The following is a 17,553-nucleotide window of genomic DNA, read 5'->3' on the forward strand; positions in this document are numbered from 1 at the left end:
TATTTTTCAAAACATGTCAAGTTTACAAGAGACATGTGTGCGTTCACCCCAAAGAAATAGAAAATAACATATGGACCCTAAATAAATTACTACATTTTATCTATTCTACCTTCCTATTTATTCTGACACATACACAACAGTTCAGTTCTCCCCTTATATGCTGCAATGTAATCAACCCAAATTAAAAACATGAAACCTTTGTTTGGTGAACTTATTAAAATCATTAATGCTACAATGTTTGTCATGTTTCTTTCATTCAATCTATTATATTGTTTCTTGTAACAATTGACACCGTTAAATAGCACACGTTGTTGCTGTGTTGTCACGAAAGACAAAATTTTACAAATTACCGTGGCTGATCGATTTCACAAATTGCTTAGCTTTGTTAATACATAAAAGACGTTCAAAAAATTGGACACTTGGATTATTGCATGATTTAGTTCAAATGGGCATTTTCAATTACCACCAGCGAGAAAGCTGTGGAGAACGTTGTTTTCAAACCTCCCATGAAAAAATATAGTTTTTGTCGTGCTGGGAATTGCCTTAGACTTCGATTTTAGGAAAATCTATCAATATAATGTACACAATTAATCTAGGGCGTTGTTTAAATGACTGCTTGGAACTGTCCCTTTCACGCAACCAGGTCTGCTTATTAAGCTTGACGAATATTTATAAATGCTAACAACACACTAGTGTTGCAATATTAATTTGCAACATTCAGGTCCAGAATCAAATTGTATTTAGTCAAATTAATTTCGCATTTAAAATGAGCCTCGAAACCCTCATTTACGATTCTTTTCTCCAAAAATGGCTTTCCAAGGGTTTTTCTAAAGCTAGTTAACAGACCTTACCACTGCAAGGCTGTTTGTTACAAGTGAGTGGATACCGTCCAAACCAAACACAGCGCATCCTCCCCCTCCCACTAACTTAGCGTTTTCAAAAAACTTCTCAGCTTGTGTTGACACGGCTTATAAACAAATACTGATCACAGCAAATGACCCGCTCACAACAATCGCGACATGTAACGGTAACGTGTGTCTTGGGTGGCAAAATCTGAGGAGTGCATCAGCACTTCAGCTTTACCTCACCTTTGTCATTGTCGTGTCGTCCTTCCTGGGAGTGAAACATCCAAAGAAGCTGAGGCTGTAGAAGCCGACGACAGAGGAGACCATCAGATAGCTGTGAGAATCAAGGAAAAGAGCCCCGCGAGGAATGCATTCCGCTCTCAAGCTCTCAACAGCCGCCAAAATGCCTAAAGACAGCGAAGGACAAACAAAAACACCTCGAGTGCCCGAGCAGGAACGACCTGCCTCCGCAGCTTGGTGAATGACCAGTGTCCCAGAAAGCCAACAGAATACTTGTTAACAGACAGAATTCTTTCCAACATAAAGGATACAAAATCAGAATGATTTCGAGGGCCGCGCCGACAAAACCAAACGTGAAAAGCGAGGCGTCCCCTATGTCGGTCCCCTAAGAAAAAAAAAGTTAAGAATTAAAGTAAAGAAAGGCACAACCTGCGTGATTTAGTGGCACATGAATGAAAAACTAACATCTGAATAACAATCGCAAGTACACTCGTTAGAACTAAAAGCAAACATACATTATTCACATTTTTTAAATTTATGAACACAGTGTGAACAAATAATATCACAAAGGCACGGTCAGGGAAATGTAGTCAGTCCTAAAACGTGTGTTCAAGTTGTTCCAAACACGCAGTCTAGTGGACATTGAAAAAAGTACAGATAGATATCCTGCACTTAACCACTATTCAGGACAATTACAATGGTTAGGCACTCATTTCAAAACCATTGTTAAATCTTATTCGTGGTAATTCAGCACAAGACCATAACATTTCATGCACATTTTCAATAATTGATAGTCTCCAGTAGCTGTATTTTGAAGATAATTCCCTATTTTTCTTCACATTCTTCATTAAAAAAAGGAATAGCCACAGTAGCCAACGCGTTTCATCCTGCTGGACTTCTTCAGGGCTCTATTCATAAATACATTCCTATCGAAGATTGTTGCCATATGTAGCAGATAACCTTTTGTAAGTAGACTTATCCTTTTAGGTCATCTCTGGGGTTCGAGTGCTTCAGATCATGTATCGAGTGGCGATGTGTGTGGTAGCATATTGCCTCAACATCTTTCTGCAAATTTATTTTACCACAATCAGGGACTGGGTCAGTTCATCTTCCTGTACTTCTACATCATATGTAAAGCATACAGATTCAATATGTCACTCATCGTCAATAACCACAACTAATCTCTGTAACCTTCTCTTGTGGAGAACTGTGGCTCATTGGTTAGAGCGTTTTTGGACACAAGAGAACCCAATAGGGGGCCTTGGGACCATGGGTTATTTAACTTATTTTAGAGAACAACGGTCCTAAGGATTTACAATAAGACAGGGAGATGACAATATAGACTACAATCAGCGCTATATTTTTACAAAACGCCCAGCCGGACGTAAGTTTATTCAAGGAATAATGTAGAATTGTATTGGCCCAGAGAGGGGCCGAGGATAGTAGCAAGATAGGGTACAATCCTGTACCTATCCCAAAAAGTTAGAAGAGACAAATCAAGAACAGTTAGATAGAGAAGGGAAGAAATTTTTCAGGCAAGCGAAAAGTTTTTGAGCCAAAAGGTGATTTGTAGTTATAATAAATACAGTTTCAACAAATTCACCCTGCAGTGTCAACAATTTCCAATATACATATTCAATCATATGTTCCACTGCATATTGCGTCGACGTTTCGATCCCTAAGGGCTCATATTACACTGGGATCATCATCAGGACAATTTTACAGTTAGTGCCTGCATTAAATAACATAAGCCTGTAAAAAAGGGGGGGAAAAATAATAACAATTTTAAGGCATTAGCCTAAACCAAAAGAAATTTACAAGGAAAATTAACGCTCGACAAGGCACAGATACAAGTTGAAAAAGGCCATTCTATCATTTGTACTCGCCGATTTCAGACTAGTGTAACCGTGATATTTAAAACGTATTTACAAGTGAAAAATTGTGAAAAGATGGCGCAGTGACATAAGTGTCATTCACTGAAAATAGTGCGAAAACCATGCTGTGTCCGTAATGACATGGGGAAACCTTTGTTGCGTCGTGCGTGCTCAGTGATGAAGTGAGGTGGTGTCTATGGGTAGTCAGACGTGCAGTAGGATCAGGATTTTACCTTTCATGACCCAAAATTGAGGGTGTGGGGGCTCAAGATGTTTCTCCCTCTGCAGGATGCCTGGGGCTGCTAGGTTAAAAGAATTACCATTAGTAGTGCAGCCTCGGGTGTGCAGTGTCCAATTCGGAATTGCACTGAGGGGTCAGGGCTTACCTGGCGCTACTGGTTGCAGTCGCCTAGGCTTGGGGTCATTCTTCTATCCGGTGGGGAGGTATTTCCTACCGGTTCATAACATCAGGTGCTGTATAGTAATAATTGTTGCCGTTAGTCTGAGGCTCCGAGTGGAATAATAAAAGTTACTGCAGGGGGGAGAGAGAATAGCTTACCAGGCTACGTTTAGTGTAGCCGTTTTAGGCGGGGAGTCTGTTATCTTCCGATTTCAGAGGCGGGGGAGGGTCCTTCCTGATGGGTCCTCGTGGTTGCTGGGGATTATAGTTTAAACATTAATGGGAGTACTCTACACGAGTGCTCTAATTAACCGCATTCCCAGGTGGTAAAGGGAGGCTTACCTGGCTACGTTAGATGTAGCCGAGCGGAGGGGAAAAGAGTTGGTGCTCTTCGTTAGGGTGAAACTGAATTTCGTCCACGAGGTTGCTGGGAAATAGAAATTAATGAAAGTAAGGGGGCGAACTCCGTTGGTAGCGGAGCGCTCGAGAGAGCAATGCTTTCAGAGTGGGCTTACCTTGCTTCTGGATGGAAGCGGCGGCGGGGCGGGAGAGGCTCGATCGGCTTCTGCCCTTCACTGGCAGCGCAGGTCCGCTGTGTTTAGGGAATGCTCGTGGGCTAGGCTTATGGGGCGAGGTAATGGAAACGGACGAAGGACTAGTTCCAAGTAACTAGTATTTCGGCAGACATCTTGTAATGGTCAATTGGCTAGGAGGCCAATACTGTCTTAGGGGCAATGCGCGTGCCTGTAATAACGGGAGGTACTACCATATAACCCATAGAGTGTGAATTTAAACATTTTAATAAAGGTGATGTGACATACGAGGCCGTGATTTGCCATTTATTTTTAAGGCGTGAGGAGTGAAATAGGTCAGTTAAAATTGTGCAATTAAAACGAGTAGTGCAGGCCAGCCATGCTCTACATTTATACACATCTTGATTGACAGAATTGCATTATCAGTGTTTTCAAATTTTAGGATTTTCACAACGCATTAATTCCAAGAAAACACATTATGTACAATGTTAATCTGACTGTTTGTGGCTGCATGGAGACACTTAGAGGAGTGATGTCCAGTCCTCTGTACGATTAAGTCCCTTGCGGATAGAGTCTAGTAATATTATACATTTTAGCTCTTCTTTATTCAGTAGGTGGGGCATGCTTCCGCCTCTTGGTGGAAGCTTCAGTGACTTCAGGACAGTCCAGCGAATGTCATCCTCATTATGTTTAAATTCCTGGAAATGTTCCACCAATGGGGCGTTTGGCGTTTGGCACCTGATGCGGCTTCTGTGTTGACATATCCTGGTCTTGATTTTCTGAGATGTCTGTTCCACATAATTTTTCTTACATGGACATTGGATCAAATAAATTACATTGGTGGTATTACAATTGGTGAGTGTGTTGCATTTAAAGGTGACGTTATCAAATACAAAGCTTTTTCCTTCAATTGTGAAATTACAAACTGTACATCCACCACATTTCACGTGTCCAACTGTGGGGGACAGACCCCAAGCAGATTCAAGAGTGGAAGAGTTGGTAGGGCTAGGAAGAGCTGCCCGGACCAGGTGGTCCTTTAGATTCTTACTCTTTTTGAATGCAAACAACGGGCGTTCCAAGTCCAGGATTCCTGCATTAATTACTGGCCAGTGTTTCAGAATCATTTTTCTCACGCCATTAGAGATGGGAGAGAATGTTGTGACACAGGCTATTTTGTCCTGCTTGGTCTTTTGGTTAGGGACAAGGAGTGTTTCTCGGGGGCGATACCACGCTCTCTTAAGAGCGTTTTTGATAATCTTTCTTGGATATCCCCTATTTTTTAGCTTGGTCGCCAAGGTGGTGTTTTCACGGAAGTAGTCCTCCTTGTGAGAGCAATTTCTCCTAATTCGTAAAAATTGGGAGAAAGGTAGGGAGTCCCTCAATGCCCTTGGATGGTTGCTTGAGTATTCCAGTAGAGTATTTCTCTCTGTGGGCTTTCTGTACAGTTTTGTGAACAACTCACCGTCCTGATGCAGTATTGTCAGATCCAGGAAGTTAATGGAATTCTTGTCAGAGGTGAGGGTGAATTGGAGACCCAGGCAGTTGTTGTTCATCCAATGTAAGAAGTGGGACAATGCACCGATGTCAAATCTCCATAACATGAAGATGTCATCGATGTACCTTCGCCACATAATGACACCGGAGAAAAAGGGGTTGGAGGGTACAAGAATTGTCTGTCTCTCCAACTCGTCCATGAACAGTATGGCCAGGTTTGGGGCAAAAATAGCCCCCATGGAGGTCCCCTTGATTTGTTGGTAAAATAGGCCTTGAAAGGTAAAGAAATTTTTGGTCAGACAAACTTCCAGAAGTTTACAAATAAAGGATGTAGGAATGGCATGAGGCCGAGGACGGTTGTCCAAGGTTCTTTGTATAACAAGTAGGGCTGCTGTTTGCGGAATATTCGTGTACAAGGACTCCACATCCATGGTGCAAAGCGTATCAGTGATTGGATTGAAGGGATGGTGTTCAATCAGATTGATTATGGACATGGAGTCACGTACATAGCAAAATGTGTGGGGGACAAATTCTTTGATAAAGAAGTCGACATACGCTCCTAGAGGCTCCAATATTGAGCCGCAAGCTGACACAATTGGGCGGCCAGGGGGGGCATTCAGATTTTTATGAATCTTTGGCAAGGTGTATATTACTGGTAGTCTTGGGCTTTTTACATTAAGGTAGTTAAATTCCTTTTTAGTCAGAAAGCCTTCTAGTACTGCTTCAGTTGTTATTTTCAGTATTATTTCTTGGATACCTTTTGTTGGATTGGATGCAAGTCTAAGGTAGTGATCTTTGTTCCCTAGCTGTCTCTGGATTTCAGCTGTGTAGGAGTCCAACTCCTGTATAACAATGCCACCCCCTTTATCGGCACTTTTTATCACAATGGAGTCATTATTTTTTAGGGAGACAATGGACACTTTCTCTTTAAGAGTGATATTGTATAGAACAAACTTTTTTTGTCCTTTCATGTTTGAGAGATCTTTGAGAACTAATTTCTCGAATGTGGTGACCTCGGGTGGGATCATATTGGCCGATGGTAAAAAGGTAGATGGTGGCCGGAAGGGAGTTTGAGCAATTATCTCTGGAGAGGGGTGAATTTGAAAGAATGCTTTTAGGCGTACTCGTCTAAAGAATTTCAGGAGCTCGGTGTGTAGTTCCATGAAGTTCGGGGCCACAGTTGGGACAAAAGTAAGACCTTTTTTCAAAAGGGAAAGTTCGTCTTGTGCCAACACATGGGTGGAAAGGTTGAAGATAGGGATGGTGTCTATTGTGGGGCTAGGCTGTATCACCACTGATAGTAATTGTTCCTGGTCCTCCTTTCCCCAGGTGGGTTTACCCATCTCTGGGGTTTTTTGACTTTCCCTCGCTGTGGTGGTTCTTGCTGGCCTCTGCCTAAAAAGAATTAGAATTCTGATGTGTTCCACCACGTCTTGATGTACTCGATCCTTTTTTATTTTGCTCAATCCTATAGAACTCTGCTACCGTTTTATCTACCTGCTCTCGCCATTGGCTGGCACTAGGGATAGACACAGCCTCCGAAACCTTAAAATCACTGGAGACAGAAATTGCAGGAATCCTGAAACAACTTGAGGCCCCTGACAATATTGCCGATAGCAAGAAACTAATAGAACAGGTAGATAAAACGGTAGCAGAGTTCTATAGGATTGAGCAAAATAAAAAATCAAATCAAGTCAAAAAAGACATAAAATCCTATAACATTGAAACAACATATCCGTATTTACAAAAGGATTTTTATACTACTAAGGCATACAGCAACCCCCAACAGAATAGACCTTGGGGGAGGTTTAATAGGAGACAGAACCTGGTTGGCTTTTCCGATACCTCAGCCGAATCATCTGACAATTCAGATGCTGGCGAAGGATCGAGTACATCAAGACGTGGTGGAACACATCAGAATTCTAATTCTTTTTTAGGCAGAGGCCAGCAAGAACCACCACAGCGAGGGAAAGTCAAAAAACCCCAGAGATGGGTAAACCCACCTGGGGAAAGGAGGACCAGGAACAATTACTATCAGTGGTGATACAGCCTAGCCCCACAATAGACACCATCCCTATCTTCAACCTTTCCACCCATGTGTTGGCACAAGACGAACTTTCCCTTTTGAAAAAAGGTCTTACTTTTGTCCCAACTGTGGCCCCGAACTTCATGGAACTACACACCGAGCTCCTGAAATTCTTTAGACGAGTACGCCTAAAAGCATTCTTTCAAATTCACCCCTCTCCAGAGATAATTGCTCAAACTCCCTTCCGGCCACCATCTACCTTTTTACCATCGGCCAATATGATCCCACCCGAGGTCACCACATTCGAGAAATTAGTTCTCAAAGATCTCTCAAACATGAAAGGACAAAAAAAGTTTGTTCCATACAATATCACTCTTAAAGAGAAAGAGTCCATTGTCTCCCTAAAAAATAATGACTCCATTGTGATAAAAAGTGCCGATAAAGGGGGTGGCATTGTTATACAGGAGTTGGACTCCTACACAGCTGAAATCCAGAGACAGCTAGGGAACAAAGATCACTACCTTAGACTTGCATCCAATCCAACAAAAGGTATCCAAGAAATAATACTGAAAATAACAACTGAAGCAGTACTAGAAGGCTTTCTGACTAAAAAGGAATTTAACTACCTTAATGTAAAAAGCCCAAGACTACCAGTAATATACACCTTGCCAAAGATTCATAAAAATCTGAATGCCCCCCCTGGCCGCCCAATTGTGTCAGCTTGCGGCTCAATATTGGAGCCTCTAGGAGCGTATGTCGACTTCTTTATCAAAGAATTTGTCCCCCACACATTTTGCTATGTACGTGACTCCATGTCCATGATCAATCTGATTGAACACCATCCCTTCAATCCAATCACTGATACGCTTTGCACCATGGATGTGGAGTCCTTGTACACGAATATTCCGCAAACAGCAGCCCTACTTGTTATACAAAGAACCTTGGACAACCGTCCTCGGCCTCATGCCATTCCTACATCCTTTATTTGTAAACTTCTGGAAGTTTGTCTGACCAAAAATGTCTTTACCTTTCATGGCCTATTTTACCAACAAATCAAGGGGACCTCCATGGGGGCTATTTTTGCCCCAAACCTGGCCATACTGTTCATGGACGAGTTGGAGAGACAGACAATTCTTGTACCCTCCAACCCCTTTTTCTCCGGTGTCATTATGTGGCGAAGGTACATCGATGACATCTTCATGTTATGGAGATTTGACATCGGTGCATTGTCCCACTTCTTACATTGGATGAACAACAACTGCCTGGGTCTCCAATTCACCTTCACCTCTGACAAGAATTCCATTAACTTCCTGGATCTGACAATACTGCATCAGGACGGTGAGTTGTTCACAAAACTGTACAGAAAGCCCACAGAGAGAAATACTCTACTGGAATACTCAAGCAACCATCCAAGGGCATTGAGGGACTCCCTACCTTTCTCCCAATTTTTACGAATTAGGAGAAATTGCTCTCACAAGGAGGACTACTTCCGTGAAAGCACCACCTTGGCGACCAAGCTAAAAAATAGGGGATATCCAAGAAAGATTATCAAAAACGCTCTTAAGAGAGCGTGGTATCGCCCCCGAGAAACACTCCTTGTCCCTAACCAAAAGACCAAGCAGGACAAAATAGCCTGTGTCACAACATTCTCTCCCATCTCTAATGGCGTGAGAAAAATGATTCTGAAACACTGGCCAGTAATTAATGCAGGAATCCTGGACTTGGAACGCCCGTTGTTTGCATTCAAAAAGAGTAAGAATCTAAAGGACCACCTGGTCCGGGCAGCTCTTCCTAGCCCTACCAACTCTTCCACTCTTGAATCTGCTTGGGGTCTGTCCCCCACAGTTGGACACGTGAAATGTGGTGGATGTACAGTTTGTAATTTCACAATTGAAGGAAAAAGCTTTGTATTTGATAACGTCACCTTTAAATGCAACACACTCACCAATTGTAATACCACCAATGTAATTTATTTGATCCAATGTCCATGTAAGAAAAATTATGTGGGACAGACATCTCAGAAAATCAAGACCAGGATATGTCAACACAGAAGCCGCATCAGGTGCCAAACGCCAAACGCCCCATTGGTGGAACATTTTCAGGAATTTAAACATAATGAGGATGACATTCGCTGGACTGTCCTGAAGTCACTGAAGCTTCCACCAAGAGGCGGAAGCATGCCCCACCTACTGAATAAAGAAGAGCTAAAATGTATAATATTATTAGACTCTATCCGCAAGGGACTTAATCGTACAGAGGACTGGACATCACTCCTCTAAGTGTCTCCATGCAGCCACAAACAGTCAGATTAACATTGTACATAATGTGTTTTCTTGGAATTAATGCGTTGTGAAAATCCTAAAATTTGAAAACACTGATAATGCAATTCTGTCAATCAAGATGTGTATAAATGTAGAGCATGGCTGGCCTGCACTACTCGTTTTAATTGCACAATTTTAACTGACCTATTTCACTCCTCACGCCTTAAAAATAAATGGCAAATCACGGCCTCGTATGTCACATCACCTTTATTAAAATGTTTAAATTCACACTCTATGGGTTATATGGTAGTACCTCCCGTTATTACAGGCACGCGCATTGCCCCTAAGACAGTATTGGCCTCCTAGCCAATTGACCATTACAAGATGTCTGCCGAAATACTAGTTACTTGGAACTAGTCCTTCGTCCGTTTCCATTACCTCGCCCCATAAGCCTAGCCCACGAGCATTCCCTAAACACAGCGGACCTGCGCTGCCAGTGAAGGGCAGAAGCCGATCGAGCTTCTCCCGCCCCGCCGCCGCTTCCATCCAGAAGCAAGGTAAGCCCACTCTGAAAGCATTGCTCTCTCGAGCGCTCCGCTACCAACGGAGTTCGCCCCCTTACTTTCATTAATTTCTATTTCCCAGCAACCTCGTGGACGAAATTCAGTTTCACCCTAACGAAGAGCACCAACTCTTTTCCCCTCCGCTCGGCTACATCTAACGTAGCCAGGTAAGCCTCCCTTTACCACCTGGGAATGCGGTTAATTAGAGCACTCGTGTAGAGTACTCCCATTAATGTTTAAACTATAATCCCCAGCAACCACGAGGACCCATCAGGAAGGACCCTCCCCCGCCTCTGAAATCGGAAGATAACAGACTCCCCGCCTAAAACGGCTACACTAAACGTAGCCTGGTAAGCTATTCTCTCTCCCCCCTGCAGTAACTTTTATTATTCCACTCGGAGCCTCAGACTAACGGCAACAATTATTACTATACAGCACCTGATGTTATGAACCGGTAGGAAATACCTCCCCACCGGATAGAAGAATGACCCCAAGCCTAGGCGACTGCAACCAGTAGCGCCAGGTAAGCCCTGACCCCTCAGTGCAATTTCGAATTGGACACTGCACACCCGAGGCTGCACTACTAATGGTAATTCTTTTAACCTAGCAGCCCCAGGCATCCTGCAGAGGGAGAAACATCTTGAGCCCCCACACCCTCAATTTTGGGTCATGAAAGGTAAAATCCTGATCCTACTGCACGTCTGACTACCCATAGACACCACCTCACTTCATCACTGAGCACGCACGACGCAACAAAGGTTTCCCCATGTCATTACGGACACAGCATGGTTTTCGCACTATTTTCAGTGAATGACACTTATGTCACTGCGCCATCTTTTCACAATTTTTCACTTGTAAATACGTTTTAAATATCACGGTTACACTAGTCTGAAATCGGCGAGTACAAATGATAGAATGGCCTTTTTCAACTTGTATCTGTGCCTTGTCGAGCGTTAATTTTCCTTGTAAATTTCTTTTGGTTTAGGCTAATGCCTTAAAATTGTTATTATTTTTCCCCCCTTTTTTTACAGGCAATATGAGCCCTTAGGGATCGAAACGTCGACGCAATATGCAGTGGAACATATGATTGAATATGTATATTGGAAATTGTTGACACTGCAGGGTGAATTTGTTGAAACTGTATTTATTATAACTACAAATCACCTTTTGGCTCAAAAACTTTTCGCTTGCCTGAAAAATTTCTTCCCTTCTCTATCTAACTGTTCTTGATTTGTCTCTTCTAACTTTTTGGGATAGGTACAGGATTGTACCCTATCTTGCTACTATCCTCGGCCCCTCTCTGGGCCAATACAATTCTACATTATTCCTTGAATAAACTTACGTCCGGCTGGGCGTTTTGTAAAAATATAGCGCTGATTGTAGTCTATATTGTCATCTCCCTGTCGTATTGTAAATCCTTAGGACCGTTGTTCTCTAAAATCATTGGTTAGAGCGGCAGACTCTGAAGCAGAGATCAGGCCCGGGACTAGGGTTCAAGTCCCGACGCGGCAGGGTCTTGGGCTCAATGTCCGCGGACTCGATAATTCTCGCCTCAGCGCCTACTCTAATCATGGGTCCCACGCTGCAACTCTGGGCAATAGCTTGCTTAATCTCCACAACGGCCCCTACAACACTGGGATGCCTGGCTTCACCTTGGGGGTGCCCAGGAGGGGCATCTCACAGGGAGAGCCAGGAAGGGTTCCACAGCGTTATACAGCGCCCGGACGCCCCGTTGGGGCAGCTGTGCGCTTTACAAAATACACTACATTTACATTTACATTTACCCATAACCTATTCCATCTTGTTCCTACGTAGGACTTTTCTGGTCGAAATTCTATGTTTACAAATAAATGCCATCCCGGATTGAGCAGTACTGTACATATATTCAACTGCGCCTATTATTTTCTTTACTGTAATGCCATCTTTTACCACGTAGCTGAAAGTACATGCTAATTTTTTACTGCACATGGATCCAAAGGTAAGGGACAGCTATTCCAGCACCTCCTCCTTGTTCGTTACTCATTGGGGTATGTATGTTTAAGTAAAAACTCTCCAGTTAGCCCTACATGGATTCAGGATTTGACATTGGGACAGAAAAGGCGGAACGTGGCAGGGAAGAATAAAATAAAAAAATTAAAATGAAACTTGTAATGAAAGAGGGAAGAGACTGAAATAGTAAAACAATGAAAAATAGGGAAAGTCAAAATCAGAAAATGGAAAAGAAGAAAAGATTAAGAGACTAAAACAAAACATTCCTTAACATGCTTATCTAGGCTAAAAGTGAGGTGTCTCAATCCAAATAAAAAAAAAATTCTAGCTGGATACAGACAAGTGGCCTAAGAACATCCAAAGTACGTAACATTCACTTCATTTTATTCCCATTATAATATTAGTGGAGTAGGAAGTGCTGGTTGATGTCAAATAAGGTTACCATATCAGATCAGCATTATGGATTGAGCGAGATGTCTTTAAGTCAGCAGGTTAAAATCACCCTGATTTAGAGTGTGCATGTCAAAAATCTAAAAAAGAGCGTCCTAATAAAGAGAAACTCGAGAAGTAAGGACTCTAAAGGCTTGAAAGTTTTAGCCTGAATAATTTGAGACGCTGGAAAAAAACTGTTTTGCACATACAAATTCAAACCGTTAAACAGCCCAAAACTAAACCAGTAGACTGCATAGAAGGAATCAGGACTTGAGTCTGGAAATAGAAACCTGAGGGTTCAAATGGAAGCAGGCCAACCGTACACAGGTTTTCCAGGCAGTGTCACAGGGGTTGTGAGAGCCCCTTCCAACCCTCTACCTGCACAGCTGCCCTGCTCTGAATGTGGAGAGTAGCTTCAGCACACTTAAGGCAGGGATGCAGTTCATGCTTCTTTTAAACCCTCTTTGGGAAAAAAGCATTGGCAAAGCCAATAGGTTTTGCTTATGTGAGAGCTACTGGCTTTTTTCAATGTTTTGTGTAGTCACTTTATACAGCAGTGCGGCTAAAACTAAAAACAAATTACTGATGTGGCCAGAGCTGGCTGCATCATAGCTTTTTTTGTTTATTTTACTTTCAGCGACCCTGCTGTTCAACATGGCTATAAAAACATTGACAAAGCCAATAGCTCTAACGGTGGCGTTGCAAATGCTTTTTTTTTAACATTGTGTTCTGCTGTCATAAACCATGGTCTGCAGGTCTAGACACACACCCTCTGTTCGAAACAATACCTTTTTTGCTTAAATCAGTTTATTAAACGAGCTTCTGCTATGTACCTCCTTCATACAAAAACAGTAACAAAACAAAAGAAACAAATAGTTGAAAACCAATAAATTTAAACTAAAGAGCTCAGGTGCTCTCATGAAAATTCTGTACTACCTTAGTACTCATTGGGGAGCCCGTGTCATGAAACCCCCAACTACAGCACTCTGCAACCACCGCCCTCTCGGCATCTGCCACCTCTATGATAATATAATAATTCACAAAGCTTTTAAACTGGCAATATAAACACTAAAAGCTACTAATCCAAGGCTAAGGGCCATGAAGCCACCAGCTGATGAACACAAGCATGTTCAACACTTCTGGTAGAAGGGCTTTGAAAAAATGAAGAAAAAAAATACAAAATGTACAAACTAGATAATACACCAAATAAAAAATGTATTAACTGTATATGGTGTAAATGTCTTGCAGTTCAACTGCTCATGATCATTGCAAGGGAGAAAAGTGCTTGGACTGCATAAGGTGGTTATTGGTGCTAAGGCAACAAATGATGAACTGAATGCTGAATGAATCAAACATGCACCCCAGTCAAAATATCTGGGTAAAAATCCATCGTTGTTATGCTCACTACGCCTTCCCAGTTTGGATCCAGTCATATGCAAATCAGTCTTGACCCTACTCTCTTCATGGGAACAATCCAGCCCGAACTGCCAAGACGAGTCCTCCATGGACCAGAAACAAGCATCCTGGAACCAGTTTCGGAGTAACACCCCTCAACAGCCAGGCTAACCTGAATCCAGAGGCACAGTGAGAAAGGGACCCGCGTCTGGGCGTACCAATCCCACTAAGAGTGAAAAGTGCTGCAGCAACAAATGATGAACGGAATGCTGAATTAATCGAACATTCAGCCTTATGCAAATCAGTCTTGACCCTGCTCCTCATGAGAAAAAGTACAGCTTGAACTACCAAGCCGGGTCCTCCCTGGACCAGAAAGACGATGGATTTAGGCCCAGATCTATGTACTCTGGGGCCCCTACGGACCACTGCCCACCACACATCTTCCACAGGGCTGCCACTTCCTTGCACCCGAACTAGGACGCACCATCAAAGCCTCACTCACACCCGCCATCAGCCCAGAAGACTGGAAACGGTCGGAAGTAAAACCCCTCCTGAAGAAACCTTCAGCCTTCCCAACGGACCTGAGGAACTTCCGGCCCATCTCACTCCTCCCATTTGGGGCCAAAGTCAACGAGAGGCTTGTAAACGCACAACTGAACCCCTTCATAGAAGAGAACCCCACCCTGGGCGCCACCCAGTCAGGATTCCGCAGCAACCACAGCTTCAAGACCGCCCTCCTCGCCGCTACCGACGACATCCTCATGCTACTCGACCAAGGACACACCGTAGCCCTAATCCTGCTAGACCTCTCCGCAGTTTTTAACACAGTTTCACATTGCACACTCGCAGCCAGAATGCACAACGCGGGAATTCAAGGAGCCGCCCTCAACTGGATCCAATCCTTCCTCTCCACAGAACCCAGAGGATCCGCCTCCCTCCTTTCCTCTCCAAACCCACGGAAATAATCTGCGGAGTTCCCTAGGGATCTTCACTCAGCCCCACGGTCTTCAACATCTACATGGCCCCCCTCGCCGCCATCGTCAGACAGTATGGGCTCAGCATAGTATCCTACTCTGACAACACCCAGCTCATCCTCTCGCTCACAAAGAGTCCCGAGGACATCAGACTATGCTTCCAGGCTGTATTAAACCTCAAGAGCATCATGAATAAAAACAACTAAGAAATACAAGCAACGACGTGGACTCACTCATTTTTGTAACCTGATGTGCATAAAAAAACAAAGTTTTTAAGTATATTGCCTCTGATATCCTTGTGCTAAATTTTGTAATGTGTGGTCATATAGCAGCTGGCCATCTGAGGCGGGCAATATTTAAGTACCTTTTTGTGACTTGTCTTGGCGGTGCGGTCACCTGCAACCCAGCTGCTTGTTTCTCGTATCACTTAAAGGAAGGCATGAAGAATGTGGCAGCCTGGATGAAGGACAGCTGCCTGAAGCTAACCTTAGAGAAAAAAGAAGTCCTCATCCTTGGTCCCTGCACCTCCGCCTAGGACAACACCTGGTGGCCCTCTGCCCTAGGGAGCCCACCCACCCCTACAGACCACGCACGGAACCTCAGCATCATCCTGGACTCCTCCCTCTCCATGAACCGCCAGATCAACTCCGTTGCCTCCGCCAGCTTCAACAGCCTTCGCATCCTCCACAAGATTTTCAAGTGGATCCCCTCCGACTGCAGGAGGACCATCACCCACGCACTCATCACCAGTAGGCTGGACTACGGAAACGCCCTCTACGCCGGTATCAACAAATCACTCACAGACTCCAGACCATCCAGAATGCCACCGCCAGACTCGTACTAGGAACTCCACGCCACAAACACAAGACTCAACACCTACGAGACCTCCACTGGCTCCCGGTCGCGAAGAGGGCTCCCTTCAAACTCCTCACCCATGCCTACAAATCCCTCAACATCATCAGACCCAAATACCTCAATGAAAGACTATCCTTCCACATACTCAAGAGAAACCTCCGCTCCGCCAACCTCGCCCTGGCAGAGTTCCCCCGTATCCGCAGGAACAGAACAGGCGGGAGAGCCTTCTCTCACATTGCAGCCAAGACGTGGAACGAGCTCCCGTTGAACATCAGACGCTCCCCAGCACTGCACACTTTCAGGAAGGACCTCAAGACCTGGCTCTGTGACCGACCCGGAGCTTATGTCCCACCCCCCCCCAACCCTCCACCCCAGCGCCTTCAGACCTTCACGGGTGAGTAGTGCGCTTTACAAACTCCCCGATTGATTGATTATGTACTGGGGTGAATGTTTGACATTGTTCAACATTCTGTCCATCAATAGTTCTTTCTGCTTTTGTCACCCTGAATGGGATGGGTATGCCTAGACTTGGGTCCCGTGCTCTCCATGCCAATGGAGTCAAGTTAGCCTGGCTGATGAGTGAAACCCCGAAAACGGTCCCAGAATACTAGTTTCCAGTCCAGGTAGGACCCGGCCTGGCAGTTCGGTCTGGAGTGTTCCCATGGAGAGCAGGGTCAAGACTGATTTGCATATGACTGGGTACAAATTGGAATGACATGGGGAGCAAAAAACAATGGATTTGGGCCCAGAACTCTGTACTGGGGTGAATGTTTGAAATTGTACAACATACTGTCCATCAAATTGTTATTTTTGCTTACGTTGGTTATAAGACACAGACCTTTTGTCTTCTTTCTAGGGTGAAGTAATTTTAGTGGAGCTCTGAGTATTACATGCACGCGGTGTACTGACAAAAATGTTCAGGCTCTTGAGTTGAGATTCAAGTAGGGAGTCAAGTTATTACGCATTATTTGTTTTACAGTAGGTGTTCTGACTAAACCAGCTATCATCATCTTGCGAAGGTAGCACGTTTTACTAAAAACAGAAGCTCACTTGGTTGTGAGAGAAAAGACTAAGTAATAGTATCCATGGTTCCAGTTGCAAGCGACTTCAATACTGTTAGACCTGTCAGCCCTAGGGTGGTCTTTCCCTATTTTTTTCGCCCCTGCCTCATCTTTCCCACCTTTTTTTGTTGGCCCTAAGGTCTCCGGGCACCTTTCCATGGCCAATCCATGTTAAGGTGCAGGTGCTCTCTACTTCAAACATGGCTGCCACTGGCCCCTGCTACTGCAGCGTGGTCTTTTTCTAGTAGCACCCTAGTTGCCAGGAGCTGGCCGGGACCCCAAACATTGTTGCAATGCCAGCCTTCCATCGCCTGCCCATAGTTAGAGTGGGGAAACTCCTGAAACCTTCCAGAATAAAGGCGGAGCCTATTTATGCCGCCTTAGAGAGTGGTCACCTGACCTGGGCATATATAAGCAAGGCAGGGAACTTTTTTTAGTCAGTTGGGGCATCACTGACCTGGGGAATCCACGCAGGAGATTTAGGCGGTAGGGCCTAGTCAGGGACCTATGCCACTGGGAGTGACAGGGCTGAGGTGCTGTCTCCCAAGTAGAGTGAGGAACCCTGAACTAGCCCACTGATCTGGCCCGGCGGGAGGGGAACCCAGGGACCA

At 44.2% G+C, this 17,553-nt stretch overlaps 1 protein-coding gene across 1 annotated transcript in view; it reads right to left on the bottom strand.

Moving 5' to 3' along the window:
- LMBR1 (limb development membrane protein 1) overlaps window positions 1-17,553 on the bottom strand; it is an 802,485-nt gene that overhangs the window by 61,804 nt on the left and 723,128 nt on the right. Inside the window, exons 13-14 of the mRNA XM_086941490.1 lie at window positions 1,397-1,470; window positions 1,089-1,179 (exon numbers count right to left, since the gene is read on the bottom strand). Of these exons, the coding sequence (XP_086797616.1) occupies window positions 1,089-1,179; window positions 1,397-1,470 (165 nt within the window). The remainder of the gene's footprint in view (window positions 1-1,088; window positions 1,180-1,396; window positions 1,471-17,553) is intronic.

The sequence above is a fragment of the Lissotriton vulgaris genome, chromosome 10 (assembly GCF_964263255.1).
Source record: "Lissotriton vulgaris chromosome 10, aLisVul1.2, whole genome shotgun sequence".
In the NCBI taxonomy this organism is placed as follows: domain Eukaryota; kingdom Metazoa; phylum Chordata; class Amphibia; order Caudata; family Salamandridae; genus Lissotriton; species Lissotriton vulgaris.